At 40.0% G+C, this 24,274-nt stretch overlaps 1 protein-coding gene across 14 annotated transcripts in view; it reads left to right on the top strand.

Annotated features, from left to right (window-relative positions):
- Positions 1 to 23,962, top strand: part of LOC106603804 (disks large homolog 2) — a 319,358-nt gene extending 295,396 nt beyond the window's left edge. For 8 of the 14 annotated variants that reach the window (XM_082974732.1, XM_045717307.2, XM_045717314.2 and 5 more), the window contains 10 exons: positions 7,237 to 7,351; positions 7,448 to 7,624; positions 8,176 to 8,251; positions 11,134 to 11,233; positions 15,872 to 15,922; positions 16,330 to 16,431; positions 20,601 to 20,773; positions 22,421 to 22,533; positions 22,934 to 23,025; positions 23,566 to 23,962. In XM_082974732.1, the coding sequence (XP_082830858.1) occupies positions 7,237 to 7,351; positions 7,448 to 7,624; positions 8,176 to 8,251; positions 11,134 to 11,233; positions 15,872 to 15,922; positions 16,330 to 16,431; positions 20,601 to 20,773; positions 22,421 to 22,533; positions 22,934 to 23,025; positions 23,566 to 23,672 (1,106 nt within the window). In that variant the 3' untranslated portion in view covers positions 23,673 to 23,962. Of the gene's footprint in view, positions 1 to 7,236; positions 7,352 to 7,447; positions 7,625 to 8,175; positions 8,252 to 11,133; positions 11,234 to 11,757; positions 11,804 to 15,871; positions 15,923 to 16,329; positions 16,432 to 20,600; positions 20,774 to 22,420; positions 22,534 to 22,933; positions 23,026 to 23,565 lie in introns of all 14 variants that reach the window. The other 6 variants (XM_082974733.1, XM_082974735.1, XM_045717306.2 and 3 more) reach the window with 3 other exon arrangements.
- Positions 23,963 to 24,274: the final 312 nt, after the last annotated feature.

Here is a 24,274-nt window from a genome sequence, read left to right as displayed (position 1 = left end):
GGAACAATCTGCCAATATAATTGCTGAAAATCAAATGAAAGAACGTCAGGACTTTTTTCCCTATGACTTTGGCAACAGCAGGTCATAAAAGGAACATTTGGGAGTATTTGACAGCACTTGCTGTTATATGGAACTCCGCGGGTCACCCTCACTGTAGAAAGTGTTAAGTAAATGTAACTTTTTAAGGGCCAGAACTGTAATTTTCTAGTAAATACCAGTACATTGCCATAAAATACATTGCTGCTGAGTAATGGGCCAAAATTCACCCAACTTATTGTGGGAAGCTTGTGGAAGGCTACCCAAAATGTTTGACCCCAGTTAAACAATTTAAAGGCAATGCCACCAAATACTAATTGAGTGTATGTAAACTTCTGGCCCACTGGGAATGTGATGAAAGAAATAAAAGCTGAAATAAATCATTCTCTCTACTATTATTCTGACATTTTACATTCTTAAAATAAAGTGGTGATCCTAACTGACCTAAGGATTAAATGTCAGGAATTGTGAAAAACTGAGTTTAAATGTATTTGGCTAAGGTGTATGTAAACTTCCGACTTCAACTGTACATACCTCATTCCCATGCACACCCCTTCTATATGACTGTGACCGAATTCTTATACTATGTCCTGGGTCATTCTTCAATTGGAGTGGCAATTGCATCCCTCGCCTTTGCAACGATGAAAAATCACTTAAAAATTACAAATGGTTACACATCATACAGGTTTTTGTTTATATTAAACTGTTTATCACTGATAAAACAATGTATGAATTCGCTGCAAACGTTTGAGGAAATGAATCGCAGCACATGTAGGCCTTCCCTGTAGCTCAGTTGGTAGAGCATGGTGTGTGCAACGCCAGGGTTGTGGGTTCCCACGGGGGGCCAGTACACATTTTTTTTTTTAAATGCATGAAATGAAATGTATGCATTCACTACTGTAAGTCGCTCTGGATAAGAGTGTCTGCTAAATGACTAAAATGTAATGTAAATGTAAACATTTAATGCACCCAACTGTAGTAAATACAGAATGTAGAAGGAGACTTCGGTCACAGCCTATCTTTCAGGTCTTGACACTATACCCCAGCTCAGAGCCCCTAACCAATGCCCACTGTGCTTTTTCCTGGTGTAAGGCATCAAGATCTCACATCATCCATCAATACATCCTATTCCATTCATCAACACATCCTATTCATCCATCCATCAATACATCCTATTCCATTCATCAACACATCCTATTCCACCCATCCATCAACACATCTTATTATATCCTTCCATCCAGCTACACATCCTATTCATCCATCAACACATCCTATTCATCTATTCATCCATCAACACATCCTATTCATCCATCCATCCATCAACACATCCTATTCATCCATCCATCCATCAACACATCCTATCCATCCATCCATCAACACATCCTATTCATCCATCCATCCATCAACACATCCTATTCATCCACACATCCATCAACACATCCTATTCATCCATCCATCCATCAACACATCCTATTCATCCATCCATCCATCCATTAACACATCCTATTCATCCATCCATCCATCCATTAACACATCCTATTCATCCATCCATCCATTAACACATCCTATTCATCCATCCATCCATCCATTAACACATCCTATTCATCCATCCAACCATTAACACATCCTATTCATCCATCCATCAACACATCCTATTCATCCATCCATCCATCAACACATCTTATTTCATCCATCCAGCCATCTACACATTCTACTCCATCCATCAACACATCCTATTCCATCCATCCATCAACACATCCTATTCCATCCATCCATCAACACATCCTATTCCATCCATCCATCAACACATCCTATTCCATCCATCCATCAACACATCCTATTCCATCCATCCATTTACACATCCACTTCTTGTCGGATTCTTTTAAACTTTTTGCACTTTGTCACTTTTCTCCCTAGAATTTGTTTGATAATGGCCAGATGTTCTAAATCTTTGACTACATTAAAAGTCTGCACCACGCTTTAAAGAGTGAAATTAAAAATGAAACTCAAGGCCAACCCACTTAATTGCCTGTTTAATTCTTCATTTATTTAAGCTTTTTTGTTTTGTTTTATTCTTAAAAAAAAATTGAGACCAACATTGAACCAGGGCAAATCTTAGTAAATTGGTTCCTAGTATTTGTCCCTGTTTTATTATTATTAATATTATTTTTTTTTATTATTGCCACACATGTATATAGGTAACTGACAAACCCAGTCATCATGACACACAAGTACATGCAGAGAGAAAAACAAGTCATTTTAGGTAGCACCTAAGCTACTATTCCTGTCTTCCTTATTCATGTATTTCATGTATTTTCTAAATATACATTCTTTACAAAATATCAAAGTGCTTTTGTTTTGAAAGAGAAATCTTTCTGATTTCTGCATTTCATGTCCAAATCCTCCCAAGGTGTTTAAAATGTATTGTGTAACTCAATAAAGTTTGTTAAAGATGATTGACGAAATACCAACAAATCTGAATCAGAGATATTCACTTGCTTTGGTTTTGTGTCATAAGTGCTAAAAAGCTAGCATTTGGAGACAGTTGTCAGGTAAACATGGGTAATTTGGATGAACTATCCCTTTAATATTAAAGCACATGTTCACACCCTTTCCCTAGGGAAACCTAGACAATGGTTTAGGTGACTGTAAATTCAGTTGCTATAATTACTATTTCTGACGCATTTTATGTTATCATTTTAAGCGTTCCAAATTACAGAGGATTCAGTTACTTGGATAACCTTGGATCTTGGATAACGCTGTCTCTATGTAACATGTTGTGCCACGACTATTTTCCCCCTCAATGCATGTGTCAGAAAGAAGCTCCATCATGATCCCAGTGTTGAGAGTGCTTGTGAAATAGATTTGGGCAGCTGTCTAATACTATCCAGATTTACCTTTTGAGGGCTTGAATCAGGTGATTCTAAAGGGAGAAATACACAGAGATAAACTATCTTTATGGACACAAATGGGCATCTTGTTTTGTAATATTCTTTCATACATTACATCATATAATCTTATCATACATTTCATACATGTTTTCTTCATGGTAGTGTCTCTGAAAGACACCCGTTTATGGAGTCTGAATTGTGTACATGAATTCAAGGGCCAGAATCTGTTGTCATGATAACCTATCAGTGCACATTTTAATATCATCTGGTGTGATTTCTCTGTTGGAACTTTTTAGTAAGGAGTTTGACACTCATCCAAGGGATTCCACATGGACTCAAGTATTTCCAGGCTGCCTATCGTTATAGCCATTCAGTGCATGACGGGAGTCTAATATAGTCTACCCAGTTGCATATACAGCTTAGATTTAACTGCTGTATTTAACGGCATAATGAATGAATAAGAAACTATTAGAGGTGTGGCATCATCCTTTTCAGTTTATCCCTTCTTCATTTGCTTCCTGCCCACTAGTTTTCCAATCTGCCCGTCATAGGATTCATTCCACTCAATTAACTTCATCTGATTTGTGCATTTTAGTAATTTAGCAGACACTCTTATCCAGAGTGACTAACAGTAGTGAGTGCATACAATTTCGTACTGCAGCAGAGAAATAAAACGAGAAGTCATTTTGATAGATAGTAACGGGAGGATGAAAAATGCTTCCCTCCCCTTTTCCATGCTGGGGCAGGTGTTTGGGGATTGTGCTCTACTATACTTGGATAGCAGCCAATGGATGTTACCACTGCTGCCTGCGTACTCCTTGTTACAAACACCTTCCCAATTGGTCTCTCCTCTATCCCTCCTTCAGCTTGCCAGAGGAGAAAGATATTCCTTCCCCCATGCATGTTGGCTTGCTTACTGTTGCACTGGGCAAAGTCAGAGGACTGTGAGTGAGCGTGCTGAGTGAGTGAGCGTGCAGTATCCAGGCGAACAGAAGACAGGAAGGCAGCCCCCAGAGTGAGACAGACTAGTAGTAGCAGAGAAAGGAGGATAGGGGAGCTGAAGCACACACAGAGAGGTATGTGTGTTAGTCAGCTGTGTGTCTGTGCCTGTGTGGTGTGTGTGTGCTTGTGTATGAGAAAGAGAGGAGAATTATGAATGAAAGCTCTGCAAGTTGATGTGTGTATGCATTGCTTTATTATCTGCATGCTGGCTTGTAATGAAGAGTATAGGTACCAACATTTTGTTTTACTCAAGGAACTAAAGCTTAAGTGGAACAAAACAAGATTTAACGCATCTCAAATTAAGACGGTAGACTTGGCATCTTTGTCAAACTATACAAAGCTTGAGGAATGGATCTTTTTACAATTTCTAGAGACACTCAAAGGTTTTTCTACAGATTACACTACTCTGTTGACACATTACAAGACCTGTTTTAGAACCTCATCTAGTTACAGCATCAAATCTTTTTCTATATTTTTCTTTCTTTCTATCTCTCGCTCTGCACTTCAGTATTGCTTTCCTGCTGGTTGCAATGCACATTATTATCTCTCTCATTGAAGGGACAGCTCTGCCAGCCAAGCCTGTGCGATTCTGCTCTTGTTCTCCCCTAAATCTCTGCAATCTCAGGGGGAAACACGTCACATGTGTCTGGGAAGAAATTGGCTTTAAGACTCAGATTCCCTCTTTGGATGATTTGTGTAGTATTATTTTGTATAAAACCTTTTGATTATACCTGTTCATCTGGGTGATGAACTCTCTCAGTCCGAAGGTTAGTCTGATTGACTGGGTCATGCACTCTCAGTCCTGCCTAGCTGACCGCTGTACCGAGGTATGTGTGGGCTTTAGGCTGAAGTGAGTCTCTCTGCCTCATTAGCTGCATGGCTGCTCTGCTCTGTAGAGGCGACTGCTGCAGCAGTGTTTCAGTACAGGGATAGTTCACCCAAATTACTCTCCCAAATATAATGATTGTTTATGGACAAATAAAGACTGCAATCACCACTTTTCCATCTTATTTACCTAGCAATGGTCATCAATCGTTGACTCGCATCCAAATCGTTTTACAGTAGCTTTAAAGAAACTTCAGAGACTGGGATGATTTGGGTTGCTAGGGGGAGTTTAAGCTTTGAGCCTTTTTCCAAATGTCAAACGAGCAAAGAGCTATAAGTATGTGCATTTTCTACAGTGCCACCAGGTGGCTTAATGCTTCCATAGCACCCCTATAGGCTACTGTCCTTACCTACATTATGCATACAGAATTACAAACCCAAGTTGAGTCAATCTGATTTACAGTTCATGAGAAGAAGATTTCTGAAGGTTTTTGTGGACATTTGGTTTGGATGGGAATGCAAGGGACCTCACAGCAGTTCTAAGAGCAAAATTTAGGAGAACTATCTGAGCTTTCTGTACCGTGTGTTACCTTTGGACAGTGTCTAACATTGTCTGCTTGTTGTATGTCGAGAATATGTCACCTTGTATAGGCTATGGTGGAGGGAAGGGGAGTCTCAGAGCTGTAATCAGAGTGTTCACTCAATAGGAAGGTGTAGGGGGAAGTTTCCCTAAGGCTAGATTCAATCCGGACAGAGGAAGATCCGCACTATAGCGCAATTTAAATGTAAAGGTAATTTCAGATCGAGTCGACATATGCAGCATTTACCTTCAATGAAGTATCCGGGAATGCAGGAACATTGCCTTTTAACTTCAATTGCGCTATAGTGCGGATCTTCCACACTCCGGATTGAATTTATGCCCTAGATGCTGATCTTGGGTCAGTTTGGCATTTTCCCCACTAATAGTTTAATGTTATGATTTGGGGAGGGGAAGTTGATCCTACATCTGTACCTAGGGAATCTGTACCCCCGGAGCCAAAAGGACCTCCATTATCGACCCTGTTCTCTGTCCTATCCCCCTGCAACAATCCAAAACCGAGAGAAACATTCAGCCAAGAGCATTCGTGAGGTCGGGCACTGATCTTGGTAGATTAGACCTGGCTCACAGTCGGCATTCCAATTCATCCCAAAGGTTCGATGGGCTTGAAGTTAGGACTCGGCCAGTCAAGATCTTCAACACCGATCTCGACAAACCATTTTATGGATCTCACTTTGTGCACAGGGGGCATTGTCATGCTGAAACAGGAAAGGGCCTTCCCCAAACTGTTGCCACAAAGTTGGAAGCACAGAATCGTCTAGAATGTCATTGTATGCTGTAGCTTTAAGATTTCCTCTCACTGAACTAAGGGGCCTAGCCTGAAACATGAAAAACAGCTCCAGACCATTATTCCTCCTCAACCAGACCACTTTACAGTTGGCACTATGCATTGGGGCAGGTAGCCTTCTCCTGGCAACCGCCAAACCCAGATTCATCCATCGGACTGCCAGATGATGAAGCGTAATTCATCACTCCAGAGAACGTGTTTTCACTGCTCCAGAGTCCAATGGCGGTGAGCTTTACACCACTCCAGTAAAATGATGACGCTTGGCTTTGCACATGGTGATCTTAGGCTTGTGTGCAGCTGCTCGGCCATGGAAACCCATTTCATGAAGCTCCTGACGAACAATTATTTTGCTGACGTTGCTTCCAGAGACAGTATGGAACTCGGTAGTGAGTGTTGCAACCGAGGACAGACGATTTTTACGCGCTTCAGCACTCGCCAGTCCCGTTCTTTGAGCTTGTGTGGCCTACCACTTCGCAGCTGAGTCGTTGTTGCTCCTAGACATTTCTACTTCACAATAACAGCACTTACAGTTGACCGGGTTAGCTCTAGCAGGGCAGAAATTTGACAAACTGACTTGTTGGAAATGTTGCATCTTATGACTGTGCCACATTGAAAGTCACTGAGCTCTTCAGTAAGGCCATTCTACTGCCAATGTTTGTGTATGGAGATTGCATGGCTGTGTGCTCAATTTTATACACCTGTCAGGTGTGGCTGAAATAGCCGAATGAACTCATTTAAAGGGGTGTCCACATACCTTTGTATATATGGTGTTTTTTACATGGTAATACATATTGTACATGCATCATCAATCAATATAAAGAAGTTGAAAACATTGGTTCTGTCCATTTGAAATGTAAGCATTTTAATTTGTTTCTCTCTCAATGTTTACTGATGCACATTAAATGTCACCATAATCATTTAGCGATGCATCCTCAATGGCACCCTATTTCCTACACAGTGCACTACTTTTGACCAGGGCCAACCTAGGTTACTGTTCTGAACAGATTCTCCTCCCTTTCCTTTGCAATGTAGAGCAGTCTACATTGAGTGTAAAACAGAACATTATTGTAATCCTGGGTGTTGTCTTTCACTTGCAGAGTACGGGCGTTTCGAGGCCAAAATCCATGATCTGCGGGAACAGATGATGAACCATAGCATGAGCTCTGGGTCCGGATCCCTCCGAACCAATCAGAAACGCTCCCTTTACGTCAGGTGGGTCTCTTTTGGACTTAGTTAAAGTCATCCTGAATAGATGGCATTTAACGTAATTTTTCTATAATAGCATGTCTCCCTCTGTTTCCCTCACAGGGCACTGTTCGACTATGAAAAGGCCAAAGACAGTGGACTCCCTAGCCAGGGCCTCAGCTTCAGGTATGGGGACATCCTCCACGTCATCAATGCCTCAGACGATGAATGGTGGCAGGCCCGGAGGGTGACCCCTGATGGGGACAGCGAAGAGATGGGGGTCATCCCCAGCAAAAGGAGGTAAGTGGTGGATTTGTTAAACTAAACTTCAAAGTGCTTAACCAAAAGGTTATCTTCTGGGGGACAGTGGACTCTACGTCCCTACCTTTTCTGAAAGGCCTGAGAGTGGCTGAAAGAAAACGTTTCTTCATTCCTGTTCCCGCAACAAAATTAACATTTGTTGTATCATTTTACTGCAAGAAAAACGTAATTCTACACCAGATACTTTTAAATTAGGCTTCATGTGAGAGATTATACAGGTCTACTGTCTCCAAGCATACAGATTAACCCATCTCAAGAGGTGCAATAGGTGTGGTAGACCAGGGGGTGCTGCTGCACCTGGTAGACCAGGGGGTGCTGCTGCACCTGGTAGACCAGGGGGAGCTGCTGCACCTGGTAGACCAGGGGGTGCTGCTGCACCTGCATATGACAACTGAGTGAAGCCACACAAAGATGACAAGCACAAACATTGTTTTAAAACAAATCAATTCCAGCAGATAGCGTTGGAGAAATGGAAAACCCACTGTAGCATGACTGTTTTTGTCCATGTGTCTCTGTCCTGGTACTGGCAGGGTTGAGAGGAAAGAACGAGCTCGTCTAAAGACAGTGAAGTTCAATGCCAAACCTGGAACAATTGATTCCAAAGGGGTAAGTGCTAAGATCTTATACTAAGGACTGGCAAGCCAACTTAACTTTTGAAGGAAGACATTTTCTGAAATGGAAATGGTTGTAAACCCATATATCAATTACATTCCTTTGTGATATGAAGTAGAGAAAGTAGCTTCTAAACCTCTAAACTTTTGTTTTTGTCTTAATACTCGTGAAATGTGGATGTGTAACGTTATCAAGAGCAAATTTCAGATTTCACGTCAGGTTTCTCAGATTTACGTCTCAGCTTTCCCCTCGCATTAGGAGAAGTTGTGATAGTAATTTATGTTCATCTAAAGCATTAGCCTGAGGTCTCTCTGCCTGAGTGGCAAAGACATCACATCTCTGCAGGCAGCACCTTCTCCCTGACAGCTTTACCTCACAGCCCTTACCCTAAATAAACATTGCACATTGTATAATTCGATTTTTTTGTGAAGCATTAGAGGCTATTTTTTCCTTTAATGTCATATCGGTCCCTGGGCCAACCTCTGCAGAAGCCAAATCACCATACATCCTTCAAACTCTTTGTCCATTTTGGCCTTACAGCAGGACATTTGGCCATGTTCATCAGTGTTTTTGCCTGCCTATGTTACAAGTAACGAGTAGATTTTGTGTTGTATTCGCTGCACTCTTTTTAAAACGGGTTCCAAAAGGTTTTGGAGGGTTAGATCATACAAATGTATTTAAATGTTTAACGGATGCCTCTCTTCACATTTCTCAAAAATATTGAAAAGTTGTACTGACATTTTGCACGGTTAATAGCTAAAATAATGTCCCTAAGCTTCCAGTAAAGAGATACACAACTTCCCCTTGGATTATAGCTGAACTATACCTATTTTAGCCTCCCCAATAGGCTAACATCTCTTGATTAGGTCTCCGGGTGTTGAACTAAGGTCGCTATAGTATATGAACATTTCGCTACACCTGCAATAACATCTGCTAAACATGTGTATGTGACCAATAAAATTTGAGAAACAGACGCCTCACAAGTCCTCAATTGGCAGCTTCATTAAATAGTACCCGCAAACACCAGTCTCAACGTCAACAGTGAAGAGGCGACTCCGGGATGCTGGCCTTCTTGGCGGAGTTCCTCTGTCTGTGTTCTTTTGCCCATCTTAATCTTTTCTTTTTATTGGCCAGTCTGAGATATGGCTCTTTCTTTGAATCTCTGCCTAGAAGGCCAGCATCCCAGAGTCGCCTCATCACTGTTGATGTTAAGACTGGTGTTTTGCGGGTACTATTTAAGGAAGCTGCCAATTGAGGACGTGTGAGGCGTCTGTTTCTCAAACTAGACACTAATGTACTTGTCCTCTTGCTCCGTTGTGCACCGGGGCCTCCCACACCTCTTTCTATTCTGGTTAGAGCCAGTTGGTGCTGTTCTGTGAAGGGAGTAGTACACAGCGTTGTACGAGATCTTCAGTTTCTTGCCAATTTCTCAAATTGAATAGCCTTCATTTCTCAGGACAAGAATAGACTGATGAGTTTATTCTTTGTTTCTGGCCATTTTGAGCCTGTAATCAAACCCACAAATGCTGATGCTCCAGATACTCAACTAGTCTAAAGAAGGCCAGTTTTATTGCTTCTTTAATCAGACAACAGTTTTCAGCTGAGCTAACATAATTGCAAAAGGGTTTTCTAATGGTCAATTGGCCTTTTTAAAATGATAAACTTGGATTAGCTAACACAACGTGCCATTGGAACACAGGAGTGATGGTTGCTGATAATGGACCGCTGTACGCCTAAGTAGATATTCCATAAAAAATCTTCCGTTTCCAGCTACAATAGTCATTTATATCATTAACAATGTCTACACTGTATTTCTGATCAATTTGATGTTATTTTAATGGACAATTTTTTTTGCTTTTCTTTCAAAAACAAGGACATTTCTAAGTGACCCCAAACTTTTGAACAGAAGTGTACGTAGTTGAGGCTGGTATTGAACCAGTTTCGGTGATCATTGCTGGTTTAACGATTATACCTTTAGAATCGGATTTATGGAGCACATGTATGCAAATGAGTATTCGTCGCAAATAAACATCACAACTGCAATTCCTTCTTTCTCCTCCACGCCGCCTCCTAGCTTCTCAAACAGCGCTATGCACAACTTCTCTCCTTTAATTTTGTTTGTTTGTAATTTAACACACACAACATTTGATCAATCTGACCCCTTCGTATCATAATTCTTTATATGTTTGTTAATTTAGGATTTTATATCTTCACAAGCCTATCTAAATATATAGTTTTAGGCAACAATGACCTGATTTCTTTCAGCCATGGCATGGGATCTCATCCCTCCACCTCCTGAAGTTCTAACCTGCATGATTGTTGGACATCATTTGTATCACAGCGATGTTCCTAATGTCATAGCATGATCCTGTTAACGTCTTTGCTGCATGGCATACCATATTCCGGCATTTATCTGTGTGTTTGACACGTGCTCTGTTATTTTGTTTTATTTTCAAGTGTTTGAGAATGTCTTGGGTGCAATTGTGCACATGAAGGAAATGATGGCAAATTATTACTGTGTAGTTCTCTATCACACATTGAGTCATTTTGACAGTGTTATCATCGAACAGCCTATTACAAATCACATTTGTGAAACAAAATGAGAGATTTGCGAAATGTCATGATTAATTCATGATAATTTGTATTAGCTAAGCAACATATTTATATATGATTGGGTTATAATTCAACCCTGCTCTGATGGATGAGTCATCTAGTGTAATGTCAGTACTGTGATGTCAGTCCTGTAGTCCATTTCTTGTGACCACGCCATCATTTCTTCATGTCCCACATATTGCAGCTAGTTGGTTTGTCAGCATGAATATGACAACAATTAGAGCTCCCTGTTTGCCCCACCCCATGCTTTCTTTCCTCCACAGTCATTCAATGACAAGCGTAAAAACAACTTCATCTTTACACGAAAGTTCCCATTCTACAAGAACAAGGAGTTGGGTGAGCAGGATGGCAGTGATTCAGAACGTAAGTAGGCTTGAACACACACACACACTGACACAGGTACACACACCGACACAGGTACACACACCGACACAGGTACATATAGGTGACATATAGGTTGTGGAGACGTGTGCAGGGATAGGGTTTTCATGGAGGTCCCCCTCCTAGCTTTCTTTCTTTTTTCTCTCTCTGTTGGCTCTGGTGCAGTGATGGTGTCTGGGTGCTCAGATCAGGATCAACACTGAGCAGTCACCAGTGGTTCCTCAAAAACTACCCCGGCCATCATCTATCACAAAGTGGTCCAATAGTCCCTGTTATCTGATATGACTTTTTTTTGTTTTCTAAATACAGTTTATGACTGGTTATGACCGGTTCAGGCTGGTCGTCTTGTGTCTGAACTGAGTCAGATGATCTGAGCTCGGCTAACTAATCTTGCCTTTCAGGATTTCACAGCTTCCCCTCTTTAATGCCACTTACCTCTTCCTTCCACCTTTCTGGCTATCCCTGCCCTGTCTCCTTGTCTTTGCTCTCTTGGGACGGCCATGTAGGACATCCCAGGAATAGGTGATGACGGGTATGGGACGAAGACGCTGAGTAAGTTGGTTGAGGAATGGTCCTGTCTGTACAGTCAAGCAACACTCCCCTCCCCCCCAACACATTTTTCTGTTGACTTTGTGTTTGTTTCCTCCCTTTTTATTTTTTCCCCTTATTGACTCATTTTGATAGCCTGTTTTGCATGCTTCAGTATGACCTCTCAGTTTGGGTCCTGGTTGTATTGATTTCTGTCACCTCCCATCCTAACTCTGACATTGTTTGCAAGTCACAAAAAAGAAAGACATAAAAAAAAGTGTTTGAGTTGTCTGGAAATACATTTTGTGTTTTTATCATGTTCATAGTCTCTTTCTATAACAGACACAGATGTTTGGGTGTACTCTTGGGCAGCTGAATGTGATCACCTATTTTTAGGCCAGCATGCTGAGGTGTTCGTACTGTCAATGCTGTGTATATTTGTGCCTTTTAATTATTTCACATAGTAAATGTTGAATGTTCACTGTAATCTATGATCTTCCTCTATTTTGATGCATTGTTGAATCCCATGAAAATATGAGGTGCAAAGTGGAAGGGAAAAGTGCTCTTGTCTCCCATTTCTGCTAGCTACGGTAGTCTCGTAGGCCTTTACACTCGTACCCATATACTGGTTCAAAATGGCATATTTAGGCACTAATAAGCAGGGGTTGGAACCAAAATGATGAACAGAACCACAATTTTTTTTGTTCTGTTTCACTGTTCGAACCAGCAAAATAAAATTCTGAACCGGTTCAAATCCCCAAAAAGTACCGGTTTATATCGTTCCATTCTGTTCCTTTTTTAACCTGTGAAATCAACCGTTTTTTACATTTAGCTCATTAAATTACTTCACCAATGTCACAGGCGTCGATGAAAGGTGACCAAAATGCAGCGGGTATAGTGCTCATCTTTCTTCTTTATTTGGAAAGAACACTCAAAACAAAATAAACAGACGATGAAACAGTTCCATAAGGCACACAGGCTATACAGAAAATAACCACCCACAAAAACACAGGAAAAACAGGCTGCCTACGTATGGCTTCCAATCAGAGACAACGAAAGACACCTGCCTCTGATTGGAAGCCATACCTGGCCACACATAGAAAAAGAAACATAGAAATAGAAAACTAGAACCAAAATCCCCTAGAACCAAAAAACCACAAAACACACAAAACAAACACCCCCTGCCACGCCCTGACCATACTGCAATTACAAATGACCCCTTTACTGGTCAGGACGTGACAACCAATCAGTGCGAATACAGCAGGCAAGCTAGTTGTTCACATGCGTGATGGAAAGACAAGTGTAGCCTATGGCGCAAGATGCGACTGAAATTTGGCGGGTGGGGAGAGAGCGAGTGAGGGTTGAAGAGGAGGCTTAAAGCTCTGGGCATCTTGTTATGACATGCATTATCTGAATTAGGTCCACAGAATTATACCTAGGAGGAGTGGCTGCAATGGAGGAACTTTGAATGTCCTTTGAGCTAGCTAGCTAACAAGCTTGAGCTAGCTAGCAAACAAGTTTGTGTGTGCAGAGCGGCACCTGAATTAAAAACACGTCTTAGCTTTTTGTAGTTAATAAATCCAACCGAAATGTGATAACTAGGCCTATAGTATCCTTACCTACATAGCATTGAAAAACGTAATCCATTCTTCTTTAGCTATTTCATTAAAACGTGAGTACAGTAGCCTATGTTTCTGAGGGGGAAGGGGCAGGTAGCCTAAACACTGTAAGAAACACACTGGCAACAATTTTTTTCAGCATGCAGGCAGACACTGTAATAGATTTATAAGTGATAGAGTGAGGGCTTTGCATAGGCACTTTATTGTGTTTTTTTGTGGGACTAGAATAAAAATGCCTGGAACGTAAAATAACGTTATTATCCGGTTCCCATCCTTTTAAAATAACGGTTCCGTTCCAGAACAGTATGGATCACTTTCGTTCCCGGTTCCGTTTCTGTCCCCCCCAAAAAATATAAACGGTTTTCGGTACTGTTCCCTGAACCGGTTCCAACCCCTGCTAATAAGCTTCTAAATTGGAACGTTGTGGCTGTACAGTAATATGCTATACATGATGTCAGAGCTCAGGCTCTGTGCTTCACAGCGCTGTATGGGGTTTGACTGACAGCCGTTCTGAACTTGAGCACAGCGCAACAAGAAGTTGGTCCCATCCCTCCCACTAATTGGCCAACTTTTAGAAATGTTTTGTTGAGTGAGGAAAATGCTGTAAATTAAGATGACTCGATGTATTTTGAAAGGTGAGACATTGAGAATTATAATAAATACCGCTTTGATGTCATACAAGCAAGCCAAACACCGTGAGTCCAAATGTGCACTTCACATTTCCATATCATAAAACTCATGTCATATACAGTGTCAACGTTTATGATCACTATGTTTGATGTAGAGTTACAAGATGACATGTCATCATACCCTGGGTTGTTCTGAACAGAATGAGCCTGTTTGTTTATTGAGAAGAACATTTGCCGTGGCACACGCACTTGAATGCACTCATGACTCCTTTCTATGCGCACCAAAATTACAATCTGTTTTTCTGAATTGCCTTGTGAAAGCTTAACTTATAACTTAGCTAGTCATGTTGGTAAAAGAACAAGCCCACCTGACCCAGATTGTGATTTATAAAATGGACCGTTTTTAGATTGCGTAAACAACAACAGTAATTGTGTGATGGGGATGAAACAACTACAACTACAAGTGTGCTTGCTCTAGTTCCTCAACGGCACAGCTAGGAGAGCTCAGAAAAGTACCTTAGAGTTGAAGATTCTTTGAGTCATAAGTGTATTGAAATTGCTTAGGAACTGTGCACACATTTTTCCGTTATCTCCAAACTGTTACTTTTCCATTGCTACCATGGTTATGCATATGCTTTTCATATGTAATTCTGTAAGAAACATTTAAATGTAGCCCTATCCATATAGGCCAAATCCCATGAGTGTAAAGGGTTAAAGTTTTTATTTTACTGCAACATTAATGGACACCCATCTTTTGTAATGTTAGCTTTCTCCTCTTTTTTATATAACTATTATCTTGCTGTGTTTAATCCCTATCCTTGGATCAGAATACAAATAGATGCAGAATAAAATCATGTTGGTACTTTCTTGCACATAATTAACACAATGGAAAAATCGAATGATTTATTATTGAAATTACATGGGCGACAGAGAAAAAAACCCATTGGTACAATTTAAGGCCAAGTGGAAAACCATAATGCAGCCACTAGGGATGGGGGTGTGAACATGCAGGTCTGGCCAGATGAGATGTAGCCATTATTTGTGTGCGTTCGTAAATTGTTGTTTGTATCTGAAGTAAAAAAAAATCTATGAAATACAAATCTACTTAGCATGCACTCTAAAAGCAGAACCAATTAGATACAGCTGTATCTTTTCTGTGAGTTGCCAGATAACAGTTCATATAGATTTTATAGGTGTTATGCTGAAGCATTGAAACTAAAGCAGGACAAATATTGTGTTATAGTAGGTTAAATTAATCCTGGCAAAGAGAATGGGAAGGTTGGGAGACAAGCACACAATGTGATCATCCTCCCGAGAGCTACAGTCATGACCTAAATTAGATTAGGCCTATATTGACAATCTTTTGACGAGAGAAAATGATTTGCCCTCATAATATTCAAGTGCATCGACCAAATAGTACAATGAAGCAATATAACTTGACACATTTCCCAACCCAAGCTCTAATTGAAAACGCATCCACTGGTCATTACTGCAGGCGAGAGAAAATAACCTCTGTGTTTGGGATTATACGGATACTTGAAAAGGCTGTTTGCATAGTGCACTAGACAGTCACAATTCACTTCGAAAGCAGTATAAACTTCTGTTGGGTGTTGTGTCACTACTCTTCGGCCACAATCAGTCTTAATCCTTTTTTTTGTATGGCACAATTTACATTGAGCGTTTTCATTGAATGCTTCTAATCACTTCTTTATTCATCCAGATTGACATTTCTCCTGTCTTGGGACACTTGGTCAAGATAATAAGCATGAACATGCATGTAATGTCCATTTTAGTAACTTTTCTGTTTTATAGTAACTATTTTAGTAACTGTTTTATGTCACCAGGGAGTCAAGAGGACATGATTCTCTCCTATGAGCCTGTCATTCGACAAGAGAGTGAGTACTCTTCCAATCTTTTACCAGAGTGGTCCTTGATAATGCACTATTTCAGTCAGTGAAACATTATCCGCTTGCACATTGTCACGCTATATCCATGCACACCAGTGTGTACAAGCACCACAGAGGTTTTAAAAACGAGACAAAACAATTGATTGCTTCCTGTAACTCCTGCGAGGAAGATTCTGGAAAGTTCTTCCATACTAGTTATTTACAGGAAGTAATCGCTTGTTGAGTCTCTAGACATGGAAACCTCTCTGGCACTAGTACTCATTGGCTTGCTCAGATATAGCGTGGTTGTTGTAGTGAAATTGCTTGCCTACATTTACTGTGGAGACTAATGCTCAGTGCACAGTTATAACCTATTATGTCTGTAAATTAGTCGATTGACGCATTTTATCTTTCAGTTAATTACGCCAGACCCGTCATAATCCTTGGACCAATGAAAGACAGAATCAACGACGACCTGATATCCGAATTCCCTGACAAATTTGGCTCCTGCGTGCCACGTAAGTCCCTCTACCATCACAAGGAGACCAGTGGCTTCTCAGAGTAGGAGTGCTGATTTAGGATCAGTTTTGTCTCTTAGATCAAAATTGATAAGATTTCATGGACGGGGGGAACCTGGGCCCAGATTCACAAAATCTTCTTTGGAATACATTTCTTCTTAACTGCCATTTTCTCCTTAAGTATAGACTTATGAAGAAAGTTAAGCAAAGTTGCTATTCCTCAATAAAGTTATTGGAAATGTTCGTAAGTTTTTTCAAGTTAAGAAGAAATGGGATTCTTGAAAATAATGTTTTAGGATCTTCTTGGAAATGTACTCAACTTTAGGACAGCTAAACCCTTGTCTTGTGACAACTGGATACTTTTGTAACCATGAATGTTTTCTTGCGCCACTGCCACAGACACAGTTGGCTACCAGACATTTAAATTAACAGTAATAATTAACAATATTCTAGAAGTATTAAATAGCTAGCGTTAGCTCGTTAATTTGCAAAGAAGAACTTGGCTAACTTAGCTAACGTTAATGTCATTAACTATGTTGGCTAATGTCGTTATGCGTTAGCTAGCTAGCTATCTTACCGGTCACGCAGTCCCTCTACCATCGCCTCTCCTATCATGGACAAAACCTTCTCCTCCAGCTGGTCCACAGGACTGGTTGATACCCCTCCCCCCTCCAGTCTTCTTCAACTCCCTTCTTAGCAGCTGACTTGATGTCGGACCACTGTCCCTTGCTATACCCCCGAAGGTAGAGACAGACTTGGGCACTCTCGCCCATCCTCTCTTTTGGTCTCTGCAGTGACCCTGCAGTTATCGAGTCTCCCCAACAGCAACCTTTTCCTGGCTGCTATTTCCTCCACCATCACTTCAAGCTCTTGTTTGCTGAAGTTTTTTTTGCGCTTTCCTTGGTTATCCATTTTTGTTTCGATATAGCTAGTCTGATGGCTATAATGTGTGAAAAATAAAGTTTGTTTTTGTGTATAAAGGGTTTGCGAGCCAACAACAACAACAAAAATTCTCGAGACATAAAGCAGATGAATAAATGTAATGAAATGGAAATATTAAAACGTTATTATAGTGGGCCAAATCCTATCATCCCTGTCACATAAGCTTATTTATTGGTTTCAAGCACGTCGCTAATATCAATGCCACATAAGAAGATAGTTCTTAGGAAAGATATTTACGAAGTTCTTCAGAAAACTATAAATTCCTAAGAACATTTTGAGGAATTGCACTTACGAACTATCTTATGGACTTTTTTTCGTAAGTAGTGTTTTGTGAATCTGGCCCCTGATCCTAGATCAGCACTTATACTCTGAGACGCTTGATACATATGGCCCCAGTCTACCAGGCTGTCTCAGGGTGGACACAGTTGCTGCATCAAGAATACATTGTGTGATCATGTGCCCTTGTGATTAGCTCTCCCTAATAAATTCCACTGTGCTGCCAATATATCATTGTAGTTTTATTTTATACCCATCTCCTTCATTTGCTATGTTGTTATAGTGTTTGATTCATTATTTTTCCTAATTTCTCACCAAAAAGCTATTAATTTTCCCCCCTTACATGTTTTGTTGGGTTCTTTGATTTGTATTATACATACTTGGTTAAATTATCCAGAGATGATTTCTTGATGACAATAATAATGTAGGATTTTGTTATACCCTGGTATTCACATGTGCAATTCTATTGAACCATTAAAGGGGAAGTTCAGGATTTTAGAATTTGACGTTAAATGTCTCATGCTGAAAGTAGTCTATATGCCAGGAGAAACTGTAATCCATGGTTCGGTTTTTCTGGAAAAAATTACTATAAACTTCAGCTAACTTTAGCCACAGCTAGGTAATAATCAATGGAAGTTTGTTTTATTTTTATGGCCAACTGAGAAAGGCAAAATCCAACAAAAGCTATGGCAACAAATCCAAATAAATGTGGATTTAGTTTTACAGACAACAGGATTTTGAGTTTTGGCTGTAGACCAGATACTGTTTATGTATAGTATCTCTACTGTAGTGTGACCAAACTACTAAGTTCAAAGGTTCATGGACAGTAGAGTACTTCTTGCATTTTACTCTAAAACCATTTTTCATACATTTCTCATTGGTACACCATTAATATAGTCTCACAATCCAATTATTTTGCACATACAAGCCTGATAGCGGTCCTAATAACAGGCCTATGATTCATTCCTGGAAAAGTTTGGGATCCTCATGAGAGTTTTTGCTCCTGTTTGATTTTGGTAATCAGGAGACTGAACGTAATGTAATGAAAATAATCTTGAAAACGTGGATTTTTGGGACAGTATTAAAAGTGGACTAAGTAAGGGATAATCAACGAGGGGCCATGCATTCTATGGAAAAGAATGAACAACGTGGAAGGTGTGTAGCGCGTCGTGGAACTGACCTTCCACAGATTATTTTCCAGAGAACGCATAGAGCCTCAAGTTGATTATTCCTTTTATACCATGGCTATAATTTAACACATTTGCTGGTAGAAATGTGTTCATTTGCTGGTAGAAATGTGTTCAACATCCACTGAAGTAGCTCTAGAATGCCCTTCAAGCCAATCAGAAAGGAGTATTCAACAATGCCATGGTATAATTAAACAATAAGGCATGAGGGGGTGTGGTATATGGCCAATATACCACAACTAAGGGTTGTTCTTAGGCACAACGCATCGTGGAGTGCCTGGACACAGAACCTTAGCCGTGGTATATTGGCCATATACCACAAACCCCAGAGGTGCCTTATTGCTATTATAAACTGGTTACCAACGTAATTAGAGCAGTAAAAATAAATGTTTTGTCATACCCGTGGTATACAGTCTGATATACCATGGCTGTCAGCCAGTCAGCATTCAGGGCTCGAACCACCCAGTTTATAATGAGGAATATTTACAAACAATTGTTTGAGTTATATGCCCTTTTAAATACAGTTTTTCAGTATAACGATAGTATTTCATACTGTTGTATATTTCAAAGAACTGTCCACACCACTGTCTACTTGATGTCATATTTTTATTTTGATCGTCATTGTTTGGATTTGGTTTGTTTTAATTTATTTATCATTTTATTCCATCTATTTTTAAAACCATGTAAAGCGGCTAACTGTTCAGGGCAGCCAGGTAAGTGAGCCCCTTAGTTGCTGGTATACAGAATGTAGTGTAACTAAGTTATTGGTTAATACAATGTAGTGAAAGGAAGTAGAATGTGTTCCACACTGTTATAAGTAGTAGATTGAAAATGGACTTAGAGTAGAAATAGCAGTATTGACATTTAAATACTCCAAATGCCTCTATACATAGTTACCAGGAGATCTACAGATTAATTGTGGGGAATGGGTAGATCTCACTTGTAAATCTACACATTTTAACAGTGCGATGGAGAATCTATAGATTTCCCGGGGAACCACTAGATTTCCCTATTTTACACATTTACCGTAACACTTATACCAAATGTCAGATTGAACAAAATACACATTTACAGTATCAGTAACAGTTAGACTGGGTTTACATTCAATCACCCTGCAAACACCAGATCTCAGCTTAGGTGCACTACTTTTTATGCTTTCAAAACACTATCATGGCATTTTGAAAATGTTTCAGTGCATAATTAATTAGTTTGTTTACACAAACAGGTATAATAGTTGTGTTTATGTACAGTATCTATACTGTAGTCACACTGTACCTGCTTATGTAACTATAATGTAAATAAAAGATATTACGCTTCGATCACACCGACAGCATCATTGCATTTTGGTACAGCAGAATTACATTAATTTCCAATGAAACACTGTGTTTGCCTTGCAGCACTGAATTGCAAAGGCGGTTGCAGTGCGTTCTGTGTGGTGCATACTTAGAATTTATCGAACTTATGCGTCAAACTGTATGTGTAGACGGCTCGACAGAAATGGATGCAGAAGGTGAATGTTGAACTTTTGTTGCATTCATATGATGATACTGCGTACTATTTTGTGTTGGACGCTGTTGGTGTGTTGGAAGTGTGAGATGTAGTGCCTTCTGAGATACTTGTAAGTTGTTAAACCGATCACTCTATACGCTGCCCCCTCTATAACTCGCTTATCAAAAAGTTGCACATTCAGTTAAACAGTTTCCTCCCTTTACATTGTACTTTCTGTATTATTTTACCTTATTGTCTTCTCCTCTTGCACCAAAGATACCACTCGGTCGAGGAGGGACTACGAGGTCGATGGGCGGGACTACCATTTTGTAATGTCCAGAGAGCAGATGGAGCAGGACATCCAAGAGCACAAGTTCATTGAGGCGGGCCAGTACAACGACAATCTATATGGAACCAGTGTTCAGTCGGTCAAATATGTGGCTGAGAGGGTGAGTGTCACTGTCATTGAGAAATACTGTATTTAGGCAGTGTGTTTTCGACAGGCAGAAAATTAATGGTGGCAGGCGGCGGTGCGCTAATCCAATGTTAACTTTTATGGCTTTTCCTAATGCCTCGATCACACCGACAATGTTATTGCATTTTGGTACACCAGAAGTACATTCATTTCCAATGGAAATGTTCTGTGTGGTGCGTACATTGGATGTATTGAACGTATGCGTCAAACTGTGTGCGTAAACGGCTTGACAGAAATGGTAGCAGAAGGTGACTGTTGAACTTTTGCGCAAAAGTGCTATCAGTGTGATCAAGGCATAACCATTTCCTTAATTAACTTCACTGAAACGTTTTGTTGTTGTTGTATTTTACGATCTTGTCTCATTGCTGGAACTCCCCAACGGGCAAGGCGAAGGTGGATTCATGCACGCTTCGAAACATGACCCACCTAACTGCGCTACTTTACACCGGCCAGGTTAACACAGAAGCCAGCCGCACCAATGTGTCGGAGGAAACACTGTTCAACTGGCGACCGGGATCAGCGATGCAGTGCCTTAGACCACTGAGCCACTCAGGAGGCCCCACTGAAACTATATCTAACCTAATTCCTTAACCTAACCTTAACTTTACTACCTTAATACATATCGACCCCTATGCATTAACAAAAAAAAATTCTGCTTGTCGAAAATACACTTCCATATTTAACACTATTCAGGTTCCAATTAAATCTGTGGTTGTAGCATTGTGTTGATCAATATTTAATCCAGACAAAATGGTGGAACCACACATAAAGATCATACCAATATTTTTATTTTATTAGACCAATTTCAGAATTTTAAAATGTGGGTCTGTGTGTCTTATTGGACGAATAACTAAAAGGATATGCTTGGTCTCCAAGCATATCTATTCCTTTGTATGTATTATATACCTCTTCTAATAAAGTATTATGTCAGAAACAGTTATTTGACTCAATCAAGGACATTATGTCAATTCAATGATATATGCTGAGTGTACAAAACATTAAGGTTATCTGCTCTTTCCATGACATAGACTGACCAGGTGAATCCAGGTGAAAGCTATGATCCCTTATTGATGTCACTGGTTAAATCCACTTCAAATCAGTGTAGATAAAGGGGAGGGGACAGGTCAAAGAAGGATTTTTAAGCCTTGAGACGTTTGAGACATGGATTGTGTATGTACCATACAGAAGGTGAATGGGCATGACAAAATATGTAAGTGCCTTTGAATGGGGTATGGTAGGCGCACCGCTTTGTGTCAAGAACTGCAACGCTGCTGGGTTTTTCACGCTCAACATTTTCCCGTGTGTTTCAAGAATAGGCCACCACCCAAAGGACATCCAGACAACTTTACACAACTGTGGGAAGCATTGGAGTCAACATGGGCCAATATCCCTATGGAATGCTTTCGACACCTTGTCCTGACGAATTTTGTATTTTATTAGGATCCCCATTAGCTGTTGTAAAAGTAGCAGCTACTCTTCAAATCGGTGTAGATAAAGGGAGCTGTTCTGAGGGCAAAAGGGGGTGAAACTCAATATTAGGAAGCTGTTCCTAATGTTTTGTACACTCAGTGTATACTGTATAGAGTATGTACGTGTATAAACTGTCTCTTTCCTCTGTTAGCAGGGTAAACACTGCATACTGGACGTGTCAGGGAATGCCATAAAACGACTACAAGTAGCACAACTCTATCCCATTGCCATCTTTATAAAACCTAGGTCCATTGATTCATTAATGTGAGTTCTCTCATATCCTAACTCATGAAAATATTACATAGCAGATGTGTTTATTACGGATATCCAATACAGGGGAAGGAGCTGACATCATTAAATCGAGTGCAGAATACATTTTTAAGTGGGGAGGGGGTAAATCAGGCAATTAAGTGGAAATGGGAGTTGAATTGACAAATAACACATTAACTTAATGAACGTAATTCATAGTCCATACGTGTGGAAATGTAGTTGCAGAGATTAGAACCTTTGGGACCGGTTTCCTGTACACAGATTTAAGCCTAATCCTAGACTTTCAATGGAGATTCTGCATTGAGCTTGCTTTTTAGTCCAGGACTAGACATAATCTGTGTCCGGGAAACCGCCTCATGGTGTCTGAAGCCTCACAACAAACCTTTGTTCCCAGGGAGATGAATAAGAGATTAACAGAAGAGCAGGCCAGGAAGACATTTGACCGTGCCATGAAGTTGGAGCAGGAGTTTGGCGAGTTTTTCACAGGTACAGTATCCATGAGTAAAGATGCACAATGTTCCTCTTTTTAGACAAAAGAGATGTGAAAGTTGTAGTCTCAACCCTTGTTAATGTAAACACTTCTGGGGCCTCATTTCTCAAGCCTCTGGATTACACACAACAAATTGGCCTACATGGAGATCCTACAATTAGATGGGAATGATGAACATTATTGATGTTCATCATTTCAATGATAAACAGATCCATGCTGTAATTCTGCATATGTGAATGAGCATTACAAGCCTACCTGGATAATGCCCTTCATTCACCTTTTACGGTGACAAATTACACCCTCATTTGCTGTATGGTGAGGAACTATCAGATCTAAGCCACGGCAGTAAAAACCAAAAGAGCAGGTGTTAGCAGAATGTTTTCATCTTTAGCAGTGACTTTTTCAACCTTAACCTGTGAGCAATTTATTATTATCACTAACAGTATGTACATGAGAAAAAAATATTTCCTTCTATTAGAAAATTATTTATAAATGGTTAGATCTGCCTGTACTGAATGTATCCCCTTGTTTTGCAGCCCTTGTTCAAGGAGACACCTTAGAAGACATTTATAACCACTGCAAAATGGTGATAGAGGAGCATTCAGGACCCTACATCTGGATCCCATCAAAAGAGGAATTATGAGAACACACCACTTTGGCAGGGATATTGGACTGCTAGATTCACAACATACGTTGTAACATATGTTCAACTGTAATGGTAAATAATATTGTTCATAATTATAGCCAATTAATATGATTTTTTTCTTATAGTTTCTTTTTTTTCCACTTTCAATATGAATGTTCCTGAATGTACACCACAACGTTTAAGAAACATTTTTGGCCTAAACAATTTTACTGTTTGTATATTTCATGTTTTTATTTTAAAAAATGCTAAGGAAATTTAATAAACAAGGGCATGTGTTCACGTCGAAACTGCGTGGAATTTCAAATGAATATTCGAAGATCGCCACGCCAATGAAGGAGGGGAAGGAAATAATATCAGCTTCTTTTGCTTTTCTCCACGCAACAGCAGCAGTTTGTGTCCTCCGACACTCACCTCACATCACTAGTTGACATTTTGTGTGACTTTAGCATCTATGGCCCTTGGACACAGGTCATCGTAATCCGCCTATTTTTACATTCTTATTATTTTTTATTATTTTGTGAATCCAGATTTGTTTGAAAATGTTTCTTTGAATAAGAATTCTCCTCAACTGTATTGTTTTTTTGTTGTTGTGCGGATTA

This window comes from Salmo salar, chromosome 04 (assembly GCF_965601325.2).
Source record: "Salmo salar chromosome 04, fSalSal1, whole genome shotgun sequence".
Lineage (NCBI taxonomy): Eukaryota > Metazoa > Chordata > Actinopteri > Salmoniformes > Salmonidae > Salmo > Salmo salar.
This window is presented reverse-complemented; position numbering and strand designations above follow the sequence as displayed.